At 46.2% G+C, this 20,953-nt stretch overlaps 6 protein-coding genes across 6 annotated transcripts; 3 read left to right on the top strand and 3 right to left on the bottom strand.

Moving 5' to 3' along the window:
* Positions 1 to 700: 700 nt before the first annotated feature.
* N7462_001147 (putative MFS transporter) lies at positions 701 to 2,525 on the top strand (the record flags this gene model as incomplete). The annotated part of the gene is made up of 6 exons (XM_057072873.1): positions 701 to 893; positions 952 to 977; positions 1,034 to 1,319; positions 1,382 to 1,796; positions 1,842 to 2,309; positions 2,366 to 2,525. Coding segments are annotated over 6 exons (1,548 nt in total), but the record flags the coding sequence as incomplete, so codon positions are not given.
* Positions 2,526 to 2,953: 428 nt separating this feature from the next.
* N7462_001146 (MFS transporter) lies at positions 2,954 to 4,610 on the top strand (the record flags this gene model as incomplete). Its single annotated transcript, XM_057072872.1, has 4 exons — positions 2,954 to 3,126; positions 3,190 to 3,575; positions 3,649 to 3,919; positions 3,974 to 4,610. 4 exons carry the CDS (start codon positions 2,954 to 2,956, stop codon positions 4,608 to 4,610), a joined length of 1,467 nt encoding a protein of 488 aa, XP_056939402.1.
* An 879-nt stretch (positions 4,611 to 5,489) lies between these two features.
* Positions 5,490 to 7,991, bottom strand: N7462_001145 (fungal specific transcription factor domain-containing protein; the record flags this gene model as incomplete). Its single annotated transcript, XM_057072871.1, has 4 exons — positions 7,922 to 7,991; positions 6,889 to 7,755; positions 6,241 to 6,819; positions 5,490 to 6,152 (listed from the first exon to the last, which is right to left on the bottom strand). Coding segments are annotated over exons 1-4 (2,112 nt in total), but the record flags the coding sequence as incomplete, so codon positions are not given.
* A 480-nt stretch (positions 7,992 to 8,471) lies between these two features.
* Positions 8,472 to 9,896, bottom strand: N7462_001144 (glycoside hydrolase family 39 protein; the record flags this gene model as incomplete). Its single annotated transcript, XM_057072870.1, has 2 exons — positions 8,472 to 9,279; positions 9,337 to 9,896. 2 exons carry the CDS (start codon positions 9,894 to 9,896, stop codon positions 8,472 to 8,474), a joined length of 1,368 nt encoding a protein of 455 aa, XP_056939400.1.
* A 3,487-nt stretch (positions 9,897 to 13,383) lies between these two features.
* N7462_001143 (uncharacterized protein) lies at positions 13,384 to 14,819 on the bottom strand (the record flags this gene model as incomplete). Its single annotated transcript, XM_057072869.1, has 6 exons — positions 13,384 to 13,806; positions 13,867 to 13,980; positions 14,043 to 14,137; positions 14,202 to 14,341; positions 14,401 to 14,627; positions 14,682 to 14,819. 6 exons carry the CDS (start codon positions 14,817 to 14,819, stop codon positions 13,384 to 13,386), a joined length of 1,137 nt encoding a protein of 378 aa, XP_056939399.1.
* A 3,346-nt stretch (positions 14,820 to 18,165) lies between these two features.
* Positions 18,166 to 20,068, top strand: N7462_001142 (uncharacterized protein; the record flags this gene model as incomplete). The annotated part of the gene is made up of 2 exons (XM_057072868.1): positions 18,166 to 18,199; positions 18,345 to 20,068. 2 exons carry the CDS (start codon positions 18,166 to 18,168, stop codon positions 20,066 to 20,068), a joined length of 1,758 nt encoding a protein of 585 aa, XP_056939398.1.
* Between the last annotated feature and the right edge of the window lie 885 nt (positions 20,069 to 20,953).

The raw sequence follows: 20,953 nt of genomic DNA, 5'->3' as shown, positions 1-20,953 counted from the left end.
TTTCGCCTTTGCTTCTCTTCTCCGGATATGTGACAATTACTCACTATAATCGGATAGGAGATTCACGGAACTGGTCTAAAATCCGCCCCTTCGTTTGTTCCCAGTCAACTCTCCTTGTCAATTTGTGATCCAAACAAGTCGCACTTCGAGGAGGGGTCATGCATCAGGCTTCCATTCCACACAAGAGCGGTGAGATCCGCAATTTAATCAAGAGATTCCGAGGTGCTATTGTAGGATGCATCAGTCTTGCTGTCATTAGAAAAATGCACAGAACCCGAATTTTTATGAAGCTTGAACGAAAAAGATCCCACACGAAGCAAAGAATGAATCAGAGCTTGATCTTAGAACGTTTTAACCCCTTTTAGACATTTCGCGCGACGTCCTTCCTTAGGAGAGTGGCCTAAGGAAGCCGAGTGAAATATAATCGAGTTGCTTAGCGGATATTACTGATTTTAGACGATCAAGGCTGAACTATTCAAGAGAGCAGGACATCCGTAAAGTCCACGGCCTACAGTGCTCCGGTTGTTATGGCAGGCTCTGGGTGAATCCTGTATTATAAGGCGGTGAATGCCGTTGCGATATCGGATGGCCCAATCGGGAAGATCTCAAAAAGTTTAATTCTGTTTCCAATCATCGTTGTTTATGACCAGGAAAAAGAGATTGACCAAAGAAGAAATTCACGTTCTTGCCAAATTTCAGACGCCTGCATGGTGCTGCCAAGTACAAGAAAATGATTCATGTACCTGAAATTGGCGATGCCAATGGCTCTGCCACCGACCTCAAGGACGCCGCTTTGGCGATGGTTGGCGATACCGCCCAAGAGATTGATCCAGCTATAGCTAAAAGAGTGCTGCGAAAAATTGATTTGTATTTTATGCCAGCCATGTTGATAGGTAAGGCAGTCATACGATGCCCTATATTGTTTCTCAGTGCTGATGCAAGCTGGCCCAGGTTATGGCATGGTATATTATGACAAGGTGAAATTTTCTGAGCAATTTTCGATAATCAAATATTCCGCTAAAATTATCTTCAGGCCATTCTAGGGAGTGCTTCACTTTTTGGTATGACGACCGACTTGTCTTTGCAAGTAATTGACTATTCAACTTCTCCGGCGTCTGTCGATACATCTCGCTTGAGCTGGGCAACATCCATTTTCTACTTCGGGATGCTAGCCGGTCTTTATCCTATCACCTTCACCTTGCAGAGATTCAACATTCGATATGTTCTTGGTCCTGTTGTTCTGCTTTGGTCTATCGTCTGTGCTGCCACCGCGGGTGTGACATCCTGGCAAGGCCTATTTGTACAACGTTTCTTCCTTGGTAAGTATAGGTTTCCTCGGCATATGTTGAAAATCTATCACACACATGCTCACTATCTACAGGATTTATCGAAAGTGTCATCCCGACTAGCTTTATGACTGTCGTCAGTGGTTATTACACGCAAGAGGAACAAGCTCTTCGTCAAGCCTGGTGGTTTTCTGGTACAGGCTGGTTCACAATCATTGGCGGTGCACTTAACTACGGGTTTGGTCAAATAACGGCAGGCCATTTAACCCGTTGGCAGTACATATATATCTTTGCTGGCTCATTGACATTCTTGTTCGGTCTCTGGTGCTGCACTCTACCAAACTCCCCGGTTTCTGCTTGGTTTTTAACTCCGGCGGAGAGAATGGTTGCCGTGGAACGGCTACGGAAAGGACAGACCGGGATTCGGTGCCAAAAGATCAAGTTTGATCAAATCAAAGAGTCCTTCACTGACCTCAAGATCTATTTGGTGGCCATAATGATGGCAGCAGCGTAAGTCTCCTTCATGTAGTCTATTCGCCTTGCTCACCTTAATAGGTACACTATCAATGGTGCCATTTCAGGATTTGGCCCTTTGATTGTTTCCACGTTTGGATTCAACACTTTGGACTCCATCCTTTTTCAATTTCCAGTGGGGGCGGTTTGTGTGATCTTCATCCCTCTGTGCGGGTACATTCCAACCATTGTTCCCAACACCCGTATTCCAATGCTGATTATCTGCTGTCTACCCGTTATTGCTGGGTGTGTGATGATTTGGAAATCAAAATGGGGATATCAGCCAGCTACTCCAGTAATCGGCTATGCGCTCACGGGATTCTTTGGACCAGTCGTCAGCCTCATCATCACGGTTGGCGCCAGCAATGTTGCGGGGGCTACCAAGAAATCTGTAATGGCCGCCACTGTTTTTGTGGCATATACGATTGGGAATATAATTGGACCACAGCTAGTCAACAGTGGAACTAAAGCCCAGCATTATCCAGAGTTGTGGACGGGCATGGTGATATGGTCAGTTGCTTTATCTCATCAACGCAGGTTTCATTTAAAATCCTAACGTAATATAGCTATTGCATCACTATATTCGCCGCCATGATCCTGTATGGGCTGTTGTGGCGGGAAAACAGACTTCGTGACTCGTTGGACCTAGATGAAGTGAACCGTGACAAGATTGCCTTCGACGATCTCACTGACAAGCAAAACCCCTTTTTTCGATATGCCCTTTAAGGCTTTATGTGGCGGAGTCCTTGATTTATACAATCTCTGTTATAGAGTGAGAATTTGTTTTTCTTCCTTGTTCACTGTTACAAGGATGTTGACTCACGGTCCACGGATGGTTTCTGCAAATCCGGTGCCTGTGCGTACGACTTGGATTTATTCTTCCTGTATCTAGAGCCCTCATAACATTCCATGATAGTCGCTTATAATGATTTTTTTGGCTATATTATTTTGATTTTTAGGCCCATGCTATATGATATCCGCGAAAAGACTTAATAAAAATGTTATGCATCGCAGGGAAATGGCTTCTGCTAAGTTACGGAATCTTCAAGATTCCGTCGCAACGTACCCCGCATGTTGTGCTGTATTTATTATCCAAGGAGAACGCCCCCCACCTCCCCCCTTTGAAAAATTGTTTAGTTATATATTTTGTTACAATGGAAATATCTAAGGATACCCATATGTTAAGTCTTTCAGACACTGTGGATATTGTTCATGATCCGATGTTTGAGGTGACTTGGACCGCAACAGATAAAGAAAACCCCCGGGCCTGGTCAATCTGGTATAGAAGCTTTATCGTCGCCTCTATGTCCTTTTCGACTACCATTGTGTAAGTAACTCATATATGTTACTGAATGATCCGGTCTCAAAAGTTGACAACAATGACGTACAGGGTTATATACACGACAATATACACTTCTAGTGTTAAGGGGATGCAAGACGCGTTCAACATATCCTCAGAAACCGTCGTTCTTCTTGGGCTTACCACCAATTTATTTGGCCTTGCAATCGGATCAGTCATACTGTCATCATTATCTGAGGTTTATGGTCGACGTCCTGTATATCTGGTCTCTGTACTATTGTTCGGGCTCTTGATATTGCCTGTCGCACTTGCCGAAAATATCGAAGCGGTTTTGATCAGTAGATTTTTCGGTGGGTTTTTCGGTGGAGTCATGATTTCTAGTGCACCAGGAAGTGTGACAGATGTGACAGATGATAAATATCGAGCTTTAGCTTTGAGTTGCTGGAGTCTCGGAACCATGAATGGGCCAGTGCTTGGTATGGTCCATTTCTTTAAACAAGAGTGTTGCAGTGGTTTATCCCAATACTAACATATCTCTCAATCTCAAAGGCCCGATAATTGGTGGATTTCTCTTTCAATACCTTGGATGGCGCTGGATAAACTGGTTGATCTTAATCTGCACCGGAATTTCATTAATTCTCATGGCCGCAGTCAAAGAGACTTATGCACCTGCTCTTCTTCGTAAGCGCAGAATAAAAATGCAAGAACAGACTGGTGACTGTCGGTGGTGGTGCCGGTTTGATCATGAAGGAGGAAATTATCAAGTTTTGAAGAGTAACTTGATCCGCCCTCTTCGAATGATTCTTTTTGAACCTATCTGGTAATTTTCTTGGGATTCAAAAAGCCTCTATGTCGGTACTAACTCCACCAATAGTATATTCTGGAATCTTTACGTCGGGATTGTCTATGCTGTGCTGTTTCTATGCTTTGTCGCATATCCCATAATATTTGAAGAACATCGTGGATGGTCTCCGGGTTTGGCTGGACTCAGTTACTGTGGTATTGGGACAGGTACAGCAATTGCAGTCATTTTAGAACCTGTCATTCGAAGAATCATCGCGATGCATCGCTGCGACTCAATGACGGGTCACCCTTCTCCTGAAGCAGCAGTATTTGCAGTTTGCCTTGGAAGCATACTTATTCCCATCGGGGAGTTCTGGTTCGCATGGACAGCGGACCCTTCGGTTCACTGGATCTGTCCAATTCTTGCTGGTCTTCCTTTCGGGCTTGGAAATGGCTTGGTTTTCATTTATGCAACAAACTACATGGCTGGAAGCTATCAAATATATGCTGCATCCGCATTGGCAGGCAACTCCATCGTACGTTATGGGCTTGCGGGACTTCTTCCTCTCGCTGGATCTAAACTGTACTATAAATTGGGACCCAACTGGGCCGGGACCATGTTGGCGCTGATTGAAGTTATTTTAATTCCCATTCCATTTTTCTTCTACAAATTTGGTCACAAGATTCGCTTACGAAGCTCTATGATTGTGAAGGAAATAGTGACATAGAGCTTGGGACTCGAAATTGGATTATTTGCCTGGGTTCCTAATTAACTTAGAGAAACGTTACCACTGAACACTTCAAGTTTATTCCAACGAACAATTAGTTACATTATTATGATGTCCACGACATAATGATAACTACATATATTCAGAGGCATCAGAGATATCATTCGTCTTGCAGTATACATTATTTGCCGTTGCTCTCTCAGAAAACAAATAGAACCGCTCGCCAAATGCTGGGTGTTCATTGTCTCGTGACTGGAAATGGTTTGGTGTTTCAAAAAAACACACCAATAACGTCAGTGATTTTTCGGAAGGTGGATTAAAATAGGAAAGTATAATTCGCTGGGTGTAGTTACCCAGCAATGTGGGCGAAGTATTATTGATACAGAACTGATCAAATTTTGTCTTTAAAGTAGACCAATTCTTGATGCGCAATTGCGTTAGTGCCCCCTTAGTCTGGATCAAATTGTTACAGGCCTTACTGGGGAACGAGTTTACGGCTAAGAAAATTTGCCCTTCAATATTCGAATCATTCAAGTAGTTATCCATCTACATAGCCAATTGATTTCATACTGGAAGAGGATGCGTATCCAGGCCATCCGCAAATAGTGCCTGCAGCCATTCCATCCCGTCGTCTATTATTTCTCCCGAAAATGAGTCATTCTGTTCCCCTTCTAGCATTCCTTGATGAGCCTGAAACGGGGACTTCTCGTTATCGCAAATATACTCAAATTCATTTGCTTCTTCTCTCGCATTGTAGGATGTAAGTCGATCAGAAAGTTTTGTTCGGCGAGGCTTAAGCAGATTGGGAGTAGTAGAACCATCTTCTAAACTTAGAACCGAAGTAGGTTTCTGTCCCACGCAAGGTATACCCCGCACATGCGGATTTAGAGCAGTCCAACCGGGGGATTGAGCATAAGGAAATCCCTCAAATCTTCTTGTCATTGGGGTTGAGTGATTTGTGTTGTGTGACTCGATTCCCGGATCAACTCCGCCCAAAAAACTAGAAGCAGAAATACCGAGTGTACGCATTCCTGTTCCTGTTCTTGAGAGAAAGTTTTGTGGAGAGTACTCAAAATAGTTGCTGGCAGACCGAGAAGATTTATTTGAGAATGTGGGTGGCGTAGCACTCTTGGTTGGGCATTCAAAATTGTAAGATGCTCTTTCGGGTTGAGTCAAAACGGCATCAGCCATCTGATTAAGAGCCCAAACAGTTTCGATCATTTTCCCTGACATCCACGTCTTACGACAGTGCTTTCTAAGGGATCTTGCCGCTTTGAGAGTCAAAGTACCATAAGTACCTCTAAATGAAGGTTGCTTGATGATCAGACCCAAGGAAATGATTGTAGCGCTGGTCAAGTAGTGCAAAAATGGGAAGGTGTACTTCGGGTGCTCCTCTGGCACTTTGCTGAAATCATCAATAATTCTGTGGGCCAATCGTATGCAAATTACCTCGTTTGCTATTATTTCTGGCTCTTCGCTATCGCATAATCGTACCCTTTGAAGTATTGGCTTCCGAATCAAAAGATATAGTGAGGACCATCTCTATTAGAGTCTAATCAGACTGACGCAACGAATAAAATGGAAATACTCCGACAAATCAAGTAACAGGAGGAAATAAATGCAGACTTACGATGCGCATCATGAGATGTTGTTTAACCTGCCACCATGCCAAACCTTCAGTCTTATATTCTTCTGGTTTATATGGATCACACATAAATTCCTTCTCAAGTCCCTTTTGAGATTGCCTAGCTAGGTGTTCCAGATATTCGTTTATCAGAGGGCTTGGCGTTGATTCGGACGTGACAGCCCCGTACAGTGCCTCCCAGACCTTGCCTATAACTCTGGAGTAACTTGTCATTGCAACCAAATATGGAACTTTTGTCATATTTGATTCCCCAATATCTTCTTCGACTTCCGGTCCGTGGGGTTCTAGTTGATGCCTTGTGAGCCGTTCATCGCTCACATTATGAGGAAGGCCCACATCAACATTGACATCCTGGATGAGAAATGGCCGACCAGTTTCAATAGCCAGTCTTCTGTCCAAAAGATATATACACCACCATAATCGGCGTGACATCTCACCGTCAAAGGGTGTCATTCTTTTGATCACTTTCTCTCTCTGGAGCCCTAGATGGTGGGCATGTGATATTGACAAAGCTAGAACCTTTTCGGCGGACCCATGCGCATCAAGGCGGAAGAGATAGACGACCTAGATCAGGTTACAATATGGTACAAAAAACAAGCCCACTTGGTGGATCAATTTGGGTTTAACTCCTACCATCAAGACAACCGTCTGAAGTACAAGCAGTTGGTCTGTGCATTGACGAAAGGCATTGAGTAGATCCCCAAAGATTTCTCGTGCCGCACAGTAAAGGCTCCACCCAGCAGAGTAGGAGCCATGATCTGCTTCAAAGCACGATGACTCCACACATTTTCCATTCGCAATGCTCAACAGAACATGAGCCACACGAACTCGGCTAATATTGCTTCGATTGAGGTCGTTCGTCCCATGATTGAAGGAAGTCCGCCATGTATCCTCATAGAGGTTCCATAGGCTAGGCAGGTGAAGAAAGGGAACAAGTACGTGCACCTCGTCACAGAATGTGTGCATCAATTCATCCCACTGTTGTCGATCTGCTACAATTCCATGGGCGTCGAGAATCTTTTGAATGAAACTAGGTTGCCATTCGGAGAAATGGTTCAATGCTGTTTCTGGAGATGGAGTCAGACGAGACGCAAAGGCCATATTTGGAGATTTTGAGAGTCGTGTTGTGTATTGAACTCCCATTTGTTCTAGCCGTCCTTCCACAATTGTGAGGTTGTGAGCGATTGAAGTCTCGCCAGAGAACGTTGGGACTCGGGGAGAAGGAGTTCGATTATGACCGGACCGTATGTCATGCAAGACTTTAGGCGTATCCACTTGGTGAGTTCTCCTATCTATCTGTTCATGCACCTCATTGCATCGAGATTTCATTCCTCTCGCCATGGCTAGCTGGCTTTCAACCTGGTTCAAACGTGATGTCAAGTCTTGAGATCGAGTGTGTGGTTTTTCAATAGATCTCCACTTCCCACGCATATCTGTCCCAGTTCTCTGACATTCGCGGCTCTTAGCTTTACACGCTTTGCAAGGAGCATTACCATCGCACTGTTTGAGCAAGGAACAAAATGTCAGCTATTTGTGATCCAATTAGCAATTCACAAGGTGAGTCTTGCTTTGACTTTTCGTCGCCGGCATTGAATACTGATGGCGATAAGAGAAGTTTAGCAAACAGAAGAAAAATATTTTGGCCAATATCTGAAGCAAATCTTACCATGCTTTGGAGGCATAATTTCCCCTTTTGGTCCGCCTCGGTGGTGGTGCGTCCGGCCCGCCTTGGCCTTCTATGCCACTTTGGTACATAAGAGTCGGGCTGTTTTCCGAATTATGCTACGATATCTTTTGTGCAGGACACCGTCAGAGTTCTCTTTTTGATTGATCCGTGTCAAAATGCGGAGTTGACGTACGGGGGATAACAAACGGAACGAACGGAATTCATGTGGGGAATCCATGTGGGTCTCCGGAAGAAACGGAATCTTTCGGCTTTTCAACGCGATCCAACCCCTGTCAATACCCTTGTCAATAATGATTTACTCGAAACATATGGGCAAAGCAACAAAGACAAAGAATTGATTTTTGAAGAACTGGATTTTAAGAGTATATGGGAAAAAAATTTGACAGTATATTGAGACATCATGCAGCCACAGGCTCAACAGTAAAGCATGTATCAACGATCAATGAGTATTCTGCCAATTAATGTGATGATAAATAGGCATTCGGTACGAGTGCATCGCAAACTTGCTTTATAAGCAGAAAAATTGTGACTAGACGCTGAATTCAAACGCCCAGGCCGTACTAGCATCGGTTTGATAGATAGGGAATGTGAGGCTATCGCCCGAGTATGTATGGGAGACGATGCCACGGTCACTTGGAGCATCCACCTCTTCATACACGGACGTGCCGGCAAAGCCCCAGGTCTGGATATTCACAGTGCCTTCTGACGGAAGTCCAACAGCGCTCATATGATTAACAGTGATCTGCCAATCACCAGTTGTAATGCGTGCTCCGGAGAGAATGCGAACCTTGTCCAAGCCCACAGTGGCGTACACATCAAATAGACGATCACCGGTTCCAGAGGTCTCGACACGATTTCCAGTCATATTGAGATTATAGTACTTGTAGACTTGATATTCCGGGGCTGACGCGTAATCAGTCGCATTGTAGTCACTTGGGTCAGACTTCTTGGTGAGCAGGTTAGCCATGAGGTCGTGCAGTGTCCATCCGCTAAGCCAGTTTCCACGCAGTCCGAAAGCGTCATATCGTTCGAGTCGAGAAATCCACCACGCGGCTCCAGCGGGGATCTGCTCAGCATAGTTGGCGTACTCGTTAATATTGATCTGCCGCTCAGGGAGACCGTAAGTTTTCAGAAGAACCGCAAGAGTACCATTTGTATTCTGGAGATCATTATCCCAATCATCTGTAGACCCTTCTAGGTGATAAGAGTATTGGTCAGGGATAGTTTTGTTTCCTGCGATTTGGGCCAACCAGTCACTCCACCAAGTATTTCCAGACACTGGTCGATAAGCCAGCGATGGGCCCGAGATCTGAACATTATCGAAACTCGAATCCTCACTACAAAGGCTCGAATTTAACAACCCAATCTTCTCACGCTCTATACAAGGTACTTACCGAAGAATATTATGGGTGCGGATATAAAGATCGATCCACTGCTGTTGATCACGCACCCAAAACGTCTCGATATCTGGCTCATTCCAAATATCCCACACGAGGCCCTCAAGGGCGTTATTTGTCTTGAGATCTACCATCAAAGTCTTGATGAATAGATCATAATCCGACCAGTCCCCGTTGTCACCAGGCCATACCGTTGAAGAGTTCGCATGATCAGTGCCCCATATATCATGTGGCAAGATAATGAAATCTGCGCCGTACTTCCGACATGTCTGATAATTGGAGAGAGTTGACTGAAGTCGCCCTCTATACTCATTCAATCCCCAAATCCACCCCCGTGCGGGCGCATCAAGCTGTGCGCCTCCCGCACGACCATATCGAAACCCTATTTCCGTATACCAGTGGTCAGAAATTCGGTTAGACGTATCAGGAATTCCATAAATAAATCCAGAGGCCCAGTGGCCTGGCTTTCCCTTGGATACACTAAGGTTCACTGTTGCAGTGATATTGTCCGCCAAAACTAGACCGCTTGCCAGCAGAAATGTGACAACACCCAACATATTGAATTGAATGGATCCAAGTGTTTGCTCTGTAGGTGAATTGTTTCAATCGCTGCTCACAAATATGTGGGAGCCAACTCGCCTTTTTATCTTTTTTGGGAGAGAAAAAAAAAAAAAAAAAAACTTCCCCCTCATCCAAATTTTCCCCTCCAAAATTCCAAGCGTTTGCCCTGAGGGCGTGGTGAATTTTGAGAGAGAATGTGGAGCTCCGAGCAGCTATCGGATCGGTTTCTTCAGTGCATTGAGACACTGGTCATGGAAGGCATTCTGCAACTCATTTTCCCCGGACGGGATCTGCAGAACGTTAATTTGGGGCGTATCTTAATTCTGCCATGTTCTCCGGTGGGGATATACTAAAGTCTCGGGATCTAGTCTGTTAACAGCAGAATTCCGGCGGGTAGAATTCTACGCTTCCAGAGAAGACAAGGTGTACTCTCCATGGAATACAGTGACACAGCAAAAGTATTTGCGCTTTCTTAGCCCCACACCCCTACCGCCCTAACCACCACCTACCAGAAACGCGCAGTAGGAAACACGCTAAGATTCAACACGCGCATACACAGGCTATATTTCCCCTATTTTTTGGATTTCCTCTTCCTTTTCCTCCTCCTCCTCCTCCTCCTCCTCCTCCTCCTCCTCCTACTACTACTACTACTACTACTTTTACTTTGGCGCGATCAACCGAGCTTACACCTACTATTCGTGAGCGTATCTGCGAATTGTATGCTATCGGATAGGGCCCTACTTATATTCAAAAGACACGATATCTTTGGATACTACTCTCTACTATTCGATATACAATTAAGTAAGAGACAGAACGTAAATCTAGTGTATCTAAGCTACGCTCTAGTCGCCTAAAAGAGCTTATAGGAACGGATAGTTAACGTATCCATATTACTATTATTGAGAACCTAAAGTTTACATAAAAAGACCTTCTTGTATTAGTATCTAATAAGGTTAAATATAACTCTATTAGACGGCTTCTAAACGCTTATAATATACGAAAGTAGCGATATAGCTAGCGTCCCTATCTTACCGAGGAGTATACTTTAAAACGGCTTCGCTAGGCGTTTAAATATTAATACTTTATACTAGAGGATTAGAAGCGTTCTTTTTAGTCTAACGAATATATAGTAGAACGAGGAATAGGAATAGGAATATAATGAGAGTAGATATTTACACGTCTAAAAGACTAGCTAATAGAAGGCTAATACTAAGGTTTACCGTATCGTAGAAAGTAAGTTAAGTAGATATTTTAGGCTATATTTTCAGATACTAAACGAAAGACTAGCTTAATCCTCTATTTAGAGATCCTAATTCTTAACGTAGTAGTATTAATCGCTTTATTATCGAAGAGTTATATTATCGTATCCTATTAATATTACTTATATATAAGGATTCTATATTCTAACACGATAATACTCCTATATATAGTAGTTGTTGTACGAGAAGCCCTTATAGAACTAGGGATTCAGGTTATAGACTAGCTACCTTACTCGCTGGATCTAAATCTAATTAAGAATCTATAGGCGTTATTAAAGAAGGAAATCTATAAGATTCGACCTAATCTAATATACAGTAGCGTTTCAAAAGTTTTTCCCGACCCCACTTTCCATCACCACATCAACCATTAACCCTATTTTTTTTCTTCTTCCTACAACCTCAAAATGCTAGATAGCCTAGCAGAAACTGCTAAAAAGCGAAGAAAAAAAGGTGAGCTTACCCCTAACCAGCGTTTAGCAATAGTATATGCTGCTAATAACGGTGTATCTAGAGCACAGCTAGCACGTGATTTTGCATGCGATCCGAAGACGATATATAATACTATTCAACGCTATACACAACAACACACAGTTAATTCAGCGCCTAGATCTGGTAGGCCTAGGAAGCTTAGTAGTCGTGATTGCACCTTTCTATATTTGCAAGCTCGCCGGCATCCTTTTTGGACCTATAAACAGCTATCAGCCTGCTTACCTAGTTATCCTTCTAGGTCAACAATTTGTCGAGTTCTTCGCTGATTTAAACTTATTAAACGCTTATCAAAGAAGAAGATCCCTATAGGGTTAAAGACTGCTTTAAAACGACGTTATTTTGTATTAAAATGGCAAAGAATTACTGATTCTTCTAGGATTCAAAAGTAGATATTTTCCGACGAGTGTTCTGTTCAGCGATCGTCGAATACTAGGCCTAAATAGTACTAGAGATTCGCTTCCGAGGCCTATAGGCGTGATCTAATTAATAAACAGGTTCATGTTAAGGATATATCGCAGATAGTTTAGGGTGCTATCTGGCTTGGTGGTCGGTCGAAGCTTGTTATAATAGAACGGGAGGAATCCGACGGTCGGAAGCGAGGTTATATAACAAGATCCTATCTAGACGCGTTAGAAGAAGGTCTCTTGCCTATATATAGGCCGGGGAAGATATTCCAACAAGATAATGCTAGGATTCATGTTGCGAAGATAACCTAAGAGTAGTTTGAAATATACGGCATTTAGGTCGAGGATTGGCCTCCACACTCACCTGATTTAAACCCGATAGAACCTGTTTAGAGATAGTTAAAACTAAAGCTTTTTGAGTTGCATCCTAAGCTTATTGATATAGGAAAGTCTGAGGAGGATTAGCGCTATTTTAAAAGATGTATTATAGAAGCTTAGGATGCATTAGAACAGAGGAAGATAGATAGGCTGATTTTAGGGATAGGAAGAAGACTAGAAGCTGTGCAGAGGGTTAAGGGTTATTATACAAAATATTAGTGGTTGCTAAGCGAGTCTAACCCTACCCGAATTCAAATTTTCTTACTAGAAATATATAGCTAGAAAGATGGTGGTGTGGTGTGTAGTGTAACAGATATATATATTTGATGTTGGGGTGGTGAAAGTGGGGATCGGGAAATACTTTTGAAACGCTATGTATATACCGAATAATAATACAATAAAGACTATTCTAGTAGAAACAGCGTAGTAAGCGTGGGAAGCATTAGATATTCAGCATCTTAGGCATCTCGCAGAGACTATACTAAATAGGGTTGCAGCTATTTTGGAGAGCGAGGGGATAGTATACGCCTTACTAGAATATATAGCAGTAGTGTTGAATAGAAAATGGAAGTTTTTGGCTGGCAGAATATCATATAATATAGGGGGTATGGGGCTAAGGAAGCGCAAATACTTTTGCTGCGTCACTGTATGTCATGTCCAGAACGCCGCAATACTCCATTCTTCATCACCGCCCCTTTATCGGCTTTTTCTCTCTTAATACTATGCTGGCAAATATTAGCTGAGTTCTCAATTGAAGTTGCACCATCTCTAACATTTCAAGGAATCAGCAATAGACTGTGAAAAGGAACTTTAGCCTTTTGCCCCAATTTGATGAACCATTTGACTATCTTGACTATTGAGTTGTGAGTCCTAGAAAACTCAATCACTCGGCTTATCGACCAAGAAAACTAGGAGGATCTGAGAATATTCAACAACGGGGTATGATTATTTATCTATATCTTTGGTTCCTTCTCAGCAGAATGCACAATCGTTTCATGAATGACCTTGATGCCTCCATTGTGACTCCCATGACTATTCGTCTCCCAGTCTCCATCCCCGGCAGTACAAGTAGCAGGCTGTTGGCGAGAAGTCGGCAATATCATCTGCTCATCGCTCACCGTATTCCATTGCGTATCGGCGGGGATCGAAAGGGGGTGTCGGAATTTCTTGCGCTTAGCATACCCGTTCGTATCACCATCTGATAGTTCGTAGGCTTGATAGGTTTGCGAGCCACTCTTAGCGGTGAGATATAAGCCCGCACGGCGAGCAGCTCGGCGAAACAAGGGATAGATCATAGGCACGTTTCCGATCACAACGGCGACAAAAGTTTCCCGGCACGCCCAACTGCCCGCTTGTTCAGCACCATTGGCACCCGCCTTGTCAAGAGAATATTAGTTTCCATGCTCAGAATCAGGGGTCAAGAAGGAGCTTCTCACAGTTAAAATCAAAACACAGCGCAGAATACCAGCCATCATCACGAAGAGACCACCACTGAAGAGGATCAGAAGCTCCAGCTTCTCCCGCCATCGTAGTCGAGCCTTAAATAGCATCTTGAGCCCAATCATACATCAGTTTCATCTCAAAATCAAAAATTCAAAAATCCTCGACCTACCGGGGCAGGAATGCTGATGAGATATATATCGGTTGCAACATTTAGTACCACGGTAACGTAGATGTCGATCTTGGACACGGCAGGCTGGCAATAATCTAATGATGGGGCCGAATAGTTATACATCAGTCACTTAACTTGAAAACAGATATTTAGACTCACTTCCAGGGTTTGGATATATCTGCCAATTCTTGTGCATCGGGCGGCAACCGAAGAGAATTGAGCATATAGTCGCAATGTAAGTAGCGGCAATCAAGCCATATGCGATATTGATTCGAATTCGCATGTTTATCAGGCCCGCCCTACTCAATCAGCATCGGTCAGAAAACACAATTCGCAAAGGGTGGTCTCATCCGCTTACGTCAATCGGGAATAAAAAATAGCCATACAGGTCTTCAGCAGCCAAAGCAAGAGCGTATACAGGGACCAGCCTGTCACCTGGACCTTGGAACCTCCGACCCGCAGACGATATTCTTCTGAAGAAGGAGATAATGCTTTTCGTTCCTGATCAGTCATGGAGTTGTTTGCAAGCCCCTTGAACCATGCCCCCACCATGTATGCGGCGCCTGTTTCCAGACCGTAGACCACCTGCAATCTATTAATCAGCGATACTCCCTATTTTATCTGTTCCACCATACTCACGCCTGCCAATATCATGATATAATCATCTGGTTGAAAATTTCTTGGACCAACCATGATCCATCTTGCCGTAGTTCGCAGGCCAATGACCACAATGGCTACCCCCAGAAGGGTGAAGGCCTCCGTGTTGAAGTCGCCCATAATCACCCAGGGCTTTGGGCTAGTGAGGGCGGTTTCTCTTGTTATTCCTTCGTCGAATTCTCCCCTACTGATCCTCGCTCTGCACCATAAAGTGATTCGAAGGTTTTCAGGTGGTGCGTCCAGGGAGTACAGAAGAGAAATCTAAAGAAATCAACGAGGACGCCATCCAGGGAAGGAAGGAAACACAGTGGGAGATGGCAGCAAGAGGACGATTAGTTATTCGGTGACTTGGGCGGCCCCTTCGGCCTTACTCTTTTCATTGGAACCGGCCCGAACAAAGAATTGCGCAAGCCTGCCACTTGGTCGATTTATAAATACCAGAGGACGGGAGGAAAAAAGAGGGCCCGTCCAAGACGCCAGTGGCGGAGACTATGTGGTTCCCGCCAAAGCCAGAAACGTTCAAGGCAGGATGGAGACTGGACTAGTACTTCGAACATCTAGTCCATCTAGTACACGTGAGGAAGGCTTCTGGCCGGCGAATAGCAATCCGGTTGGATGTTCCCAAGGCCCGCTTTGGACCCCGTCCTACCGATGCCCTTTGGCACATGTCGATCTGTCAGGTTCTGGGCTGTCTGCAGCGCTCGAGAGAGACATTAAAGGTCCCGACCCACCGTGCTTGGAGCCTATGTGCTTCGTAGCAGATGGACCCATATTTTAGGAGTCCCGCTCTTCTCCAGCCGTGTGCTGAAAGTGGCTCGATGGAAAATGATGGACCGTCCATCCAGGAAAGCGGTATTTGTGAACTGGTCTGTTGACTTCGGCCAGCTCTCTGTCGCGCCGAGGAGAGGTGAGCAGTCGAATTGATTCTTGTCCCACGCTCTGATCCGCGATTCCCTGTCCGGGTTACACGGGTAAGGGGCCAGAGGAGGCATCGGGGGATTGGGGAATAGAAGACGGGTCGTTTGGGGATTTTCTTGGTCGGCAGACAAGTATGTCCAGAGCCAAAAATTGCAGTTGTCGTGATGCAGTAACCAGGACTGTGCAGCCTGAAGTATGTCCATAGCCAAGCCAGTCCCAGCCCTAGATTTTCCAGATACCGATCGTCTGGGTCGCGGAGGGTGCTCAGTTTGGACTGTCGAATCTTTCGAGTAGCTATCGGCACTGTCGGCTGGACTAGCTCCGCTGGGGTTGGGATCTTGCTAATACATCAACATGGAAATTCCCTGTTAGCGAGTTCGCTCGCTCAGTATCGCACTCTCAGACCTCCTTCATTGATCGAGTCGGAGATTACACTCCGTAACTTTGTTTTTCCCTTATGCGCCCGCATGTCCAATTCCACTAAAATCATTCTGCATCATGAATATGCCTGATTTTCTAACAATCAATTTTTAGGTCTACCATCTAGTTGAAAATTCAGGTTGTTTCACATTGGTTTTGCGGTGTGTATATCTCTATGCTTCCAAACCTTGTACTTCAAATCCTCTTCCAATGCTCTTGAAATTAAGGGATCGCACATCCACGGTACGTCCAACCTATTTTTGGCTTTCTCTCCCCCGTCGATAGCCAATTCGATTATGTGTTCCGATGTCATGATAAATGTATCTGCTCTCACTGCTCTCACTGCTCCAAATGGATCCACCGCCCCGCCCCAACGTCCAGGCGGGTAGCGTAGAAATGACAGTGGGTCTCGGCGGGTCAAGAACGTGCAAAAAAAAGACAGCCTGCTTCATTTTCGCTGGATCGCGCCGTTGGAAACCCCATAGTTAGTCCGGTCGCTACGTACAAAAAGGGAGTTATCCTAGCCCTTGTCGATGTTGTCACATTGGAAATGAATAAAATCGGCTGTACAACGTCCTGAAGCCTCCGTAACAACATGTGGAGGAAGACACAAACGGGATCCAATAGAGAAGATGCTGTGACTATGAGAATATTTGTCATTTCTTGTTCCCAGACTGATTATATTCCGAATAGCTCGCTCGTACACCAAGTGGATTCATATGGTGTCTTGTTCATAATGTTGGGGAACTACGTTGCTGCCTTTCCACTTCCCTAGCTCGGCCTGCTATGTATGGATGTTCGGATCCACAGTGCCGTCCCATCTTCTCTAACAAACTAACCAACGAACCAACGAACCAGGGTCCGAGACGACGGGAAAGGCTCTATGTCTCCTCAAAAACATATGCGCCGGTCATGGTTAGTCTTTAACATGGAGTAGGAACATTGCAGGCTAGACTGTTGCCGACTCCGGACAATACGAATCGTTTGATGGGATAACAACCCCCACTCCACCAACTCGCCCCATCCTGGGCGCCACCATCCGTGCGAGGCAATTAGCAATGCAGGTCCTTCCCAGTCACGGATGGTGGAATCCATGTCGTCGGGACTGGTTTTGCTTTCGAGGGGTTCACAGTTTGCAATCGGTCCAGTGAACAAAGGATCAGAAAGGTTAGCGATCGACAGCTTGGCCGTCAAAGTGGTCATGTCAAACGCCGGAGGCCCAAATTAACTTTATTGCGCTTGGCGAGGATGTTTTCGAATGCCCTGCCCATCTTCTCAACCCCTCTACGAATATTTTCGACTGAAAGGATAGGGGGGCAGCAAAGTCTCCGACGTCCTGCCGACAATCCAATCTGTGTCTGGGATTGACCCGCATTCAGGTAGGTACATGCCAAGTGCTGACTTGGCCGGCGTGCCTGGACTTGTAACGCGAAAGACGACAGGGCCACCATGGAAAGAGAAAGGTGGGAAATTAGATGATTCAAATCCTGGTTGTTCGAGCTCAATTTGTGTGGTCTGAAGATTGGGAAAGCTCCCATAGATTTCTCGATATGCTAGACATTGCCGAGAGTAGTCATGAGAGAACAATAGAAGAGAGAGAGCGCAGCGGCAACAGGGCCAACCAAGTATACATACCATCTGGTGACTGAACAGATCAATGGAGTGAGTGTACATGAGTTGAGTAAGTATCCAAATATGAAATTATTGAAATTATTGAAATTCTTTCCGGCATTGAAAAGGACCATCTTCCGCGTCTCCTCAATTTTCCGCCGTCATTTCCCTTGACAGACCCACCGCAGGCCCTAGTGCTTGGGTCGGTTGCTCGTAGTCGCCGTTGAACGGCCGGCTCGATAGCCTACAAACCGACCAACTCACCTTTCCCGTTTCACTCAAAAAGGGGGCGCTTCACGTTCACTGTGGGCCCCTTGAGTGTAGCCTCGAGCGACTTTGCTTTTGCTTCTGCTTCTGTGTTTGCTTCCCCTTGCGGTTCTCGGACCCCGCAAAGCTGCTCGCCTGTCCTTCCTTACGCTGGACTCTGTACTTGTTGCCAGCAGCAGTTATCCCCTTCCCCGAGCCCCTTGACGGAAATTATATTTGGTCTACGCTTGGGACTTTGTAGGCATCCAAGATGGAGACGGTTGACCTGGTAGTGGTTGGCGCAGGTGAGTGCCATCATCCCCAGTGCCCCCCCCCCCCCCCTCTCCACCTCCCCTAATCACAATGGCCTTAATTGATTCTGGCCGGCGAATCAGAGAAACTAGGTCCTGAATGCTGGATGCTGGACTCGATCTGACAACCATTCTTCAGGCTGGAACGGGCTCGTTGCGGTCAAAACCTACCGCGAGCTCAACCCTGATAGTCATGTCCTGCTCCTCGAGGCTGCCAACTCCATCGGCGGCGTCTGGGCCAAGCATCGCTTGTACCGCGGCCTGAAATCGAATAATATGCTGGGCACCTACGAGTTTAGCGACTTCCCCATGGACGAGACTTTCGGGGTGAAGCCCGGTCAGCACATCCCTGGCGACGTCATCCAACGCTATCTCGAGGCCTACGCGGAGCGATTTGATTTCATCGATCGCATCCGCCTCGAGCATCGCGTCGACAGCGCCCAGCACAATCTGGATGGGACGTGGCAGCTCCAGGTAACAAACCACGACCGACAGATGACAATTGACACCAGGAAGTTGATCGTCGCGACGGGCGTGACCTCTCAAGCATATCTGCCCGACTTCGAAGGTCAAGCAACCTTCAACGCGCCCATTGTCCACTGTCGCGACATGCTCGCACATGACGCTGAGCTGTTCCAGGACGGCCGCCGCGCAACCGTGTTTGGTGGCACCAAATCGGCGTATGATGCGGCGTACGCATGTGCCACCGCCGGGATGCAGGTCGACTGGATCATCCGTGAGTCGGGCCATGGCCCCATCTGGATGGCGCCACCGTTTGTGACGCCGCTTAAGAAGTGGCTCGAGAAGCTCGTCACCACTCGGTTCCTGACCTGGTTCAGTCCCTGTATCTGGGGCGATGCCGATGGTTTCCCCCGTGTGCGACGCTTCCTCCACGGAAGCTGGCTGGGACGGAAGCTGGTCGATGCCTTTTGGGCCGTGCTAGCAGACGATGTGGTGCAACTCAACGGCTTCGACAAGCATCCGGAAATGAAGAAGCTGAAGCCCTGGGTTAGCCCCTTCTGGATCGCTTCATCTTTGAGTATCCTCAACTATCCGACTGACTTCTTCGATCTGATCAAAGACGGCACAATCAAGGTGCATATTGCCGACCTCGACCATCTATCCGACCACCAGGTGCATCTGTCCACAGGAGAGGTTCTCGATACCACAAGCTTGATTTGTTCCACCGGCTGGCGGTGCACTCCCAACCTGAAGTTCCTTCCAGAGGGCATCGACCGAGATCTTGGTTTCCCCTGGAGCAGCGACCCCCTCGACGAGAAGATGGTCAAGGCGGCCGATGACGAGATTCTCCGTCGCTTCCCTCGCCTGCGCTCCGGGCCCGATGTGAACCCCAAGTACAAACCGCTCACCGAACAAGCTGAAGCCGCTGTGCCGCACCCTTTCCGACTGACACGTTTCATGGTGCCCTTGTCCCAGGTCAGGGAGCGGTCTTTGGCGTTTATGGGTATTACCATGACCATCAACACTGCCTTGGTAGCCCAGACCCAGGCGTTGTGGATTGCCGCTTACTTCGGGGGCCATCTCACCCCAACCGCGGTGGAGCACTGCCCACCTGCTGTACGTGCTGCATCTGATGCTAAATCTGAGGACGATGCGGAACTCGACCTGAAATGGGAGACCGCATTACACTCCGAGTTCGGAAAGTACCGATATCCTGCTGGCTTTGGCCGCCGAAACCCTGACTTTGTCTTCGATGCCATCCCTTACATCGATCTGATGTTGCGGGACTTGGGTCTAGCCCCGGCGCGCAAGCAGGGCTTGCTGGCTCGGTGCTTCGATCCCTATGGCACAGAGGACTACAAGGGGTTGGTGGGTGAGTGGAAGGCCAAGCTGCTGAACTAGCAATGATTTCTCTACCCTGGTAATGCGGTGTTGTTTTCGGCTTTCGTCTATTCGCATTCTTTGTTTCTTCCTTCGTGCACGCCCGCGAGATACCCCAGTTTTGTAGCGTCTCGTAACGGATCAGCTTCCGGTGCATAATTCAACGATATGCCAACAGGAAATAGGTAGTGCCCAGGCTCTCGGGCTTCACATAAAAAATTGATTCTCATAAGGAAAAAGTTCATCCCTTCCATGTGAGTTCCAGATAAGTCATTTCTCAATTCAATCTTAAATCCCGACGATTCTGTTACAACGTCACTTTGCCTTTGTATAACTTTCATTGGGAGGGAGCTCTCAGTATGGGCTGTAGTAGGCTTTCAATCATCCCCTACCGGAACCAAACTTCTTTTCGAATAGAGCAAACTACTCAAAGATGGAAGCTCTATTAAGCAAGGACTCGGTCATGCGATTGGCTGTCAGATCCCGTGTACCATGATGATCGATTCGCCCTTGTCCACATCTCAGATCTCCCCTATCATTTTTCCTGTCCACAGAATGCAGCACCTACCATCACCAACAATGACAGTCCCGGACACATTTACATTCAGCCGATTTCGAGCCACATAAATACTTACGTGGGCTGTGTTGATCGGGACGCGGATTCCTATATAGCTAAACCAAACACCCGCACACTAAACCGACAGTGTCATGGCACCAGTATCAACTCTGAACTGATTCCAAGAATGGTCGATCGGGCCAATTTCGCTTCAGTGTCAATTCTAGTCACATATATCCTGAAGTCAACAGATCAATCCATCTTATCATGATAGGCAGGTCCCTGGAACTTCAATCGAGATCGCTGTGTTGTGATATTGAGATGGTCCAGGGCGGCGGGCTTTTAGACTT

The sequence above is a fragment of the Penicillium macrosclerotiorum genome (assembly GCF_028827735.1).
Source record: "Penicillium macrosclerotiorum strain IBT 26536 chromosome Unknown utg000001l_segment0_segment0, whole genome shotgun sequence".
In the NCBI taxonomy this organism is placed as follows: domain Eukaryota; kingdom Fungi; phylum Ascomycota; class Eurotiomycetes; order Eurotiales; family Aspergillaceae; genus Penicillium; species Penicillium macrosclerotiorum.
Note: the sequence above shows the minus strand (reverse complement) of the source record. Positions and strands in the feature narration are given on the sequence as shown.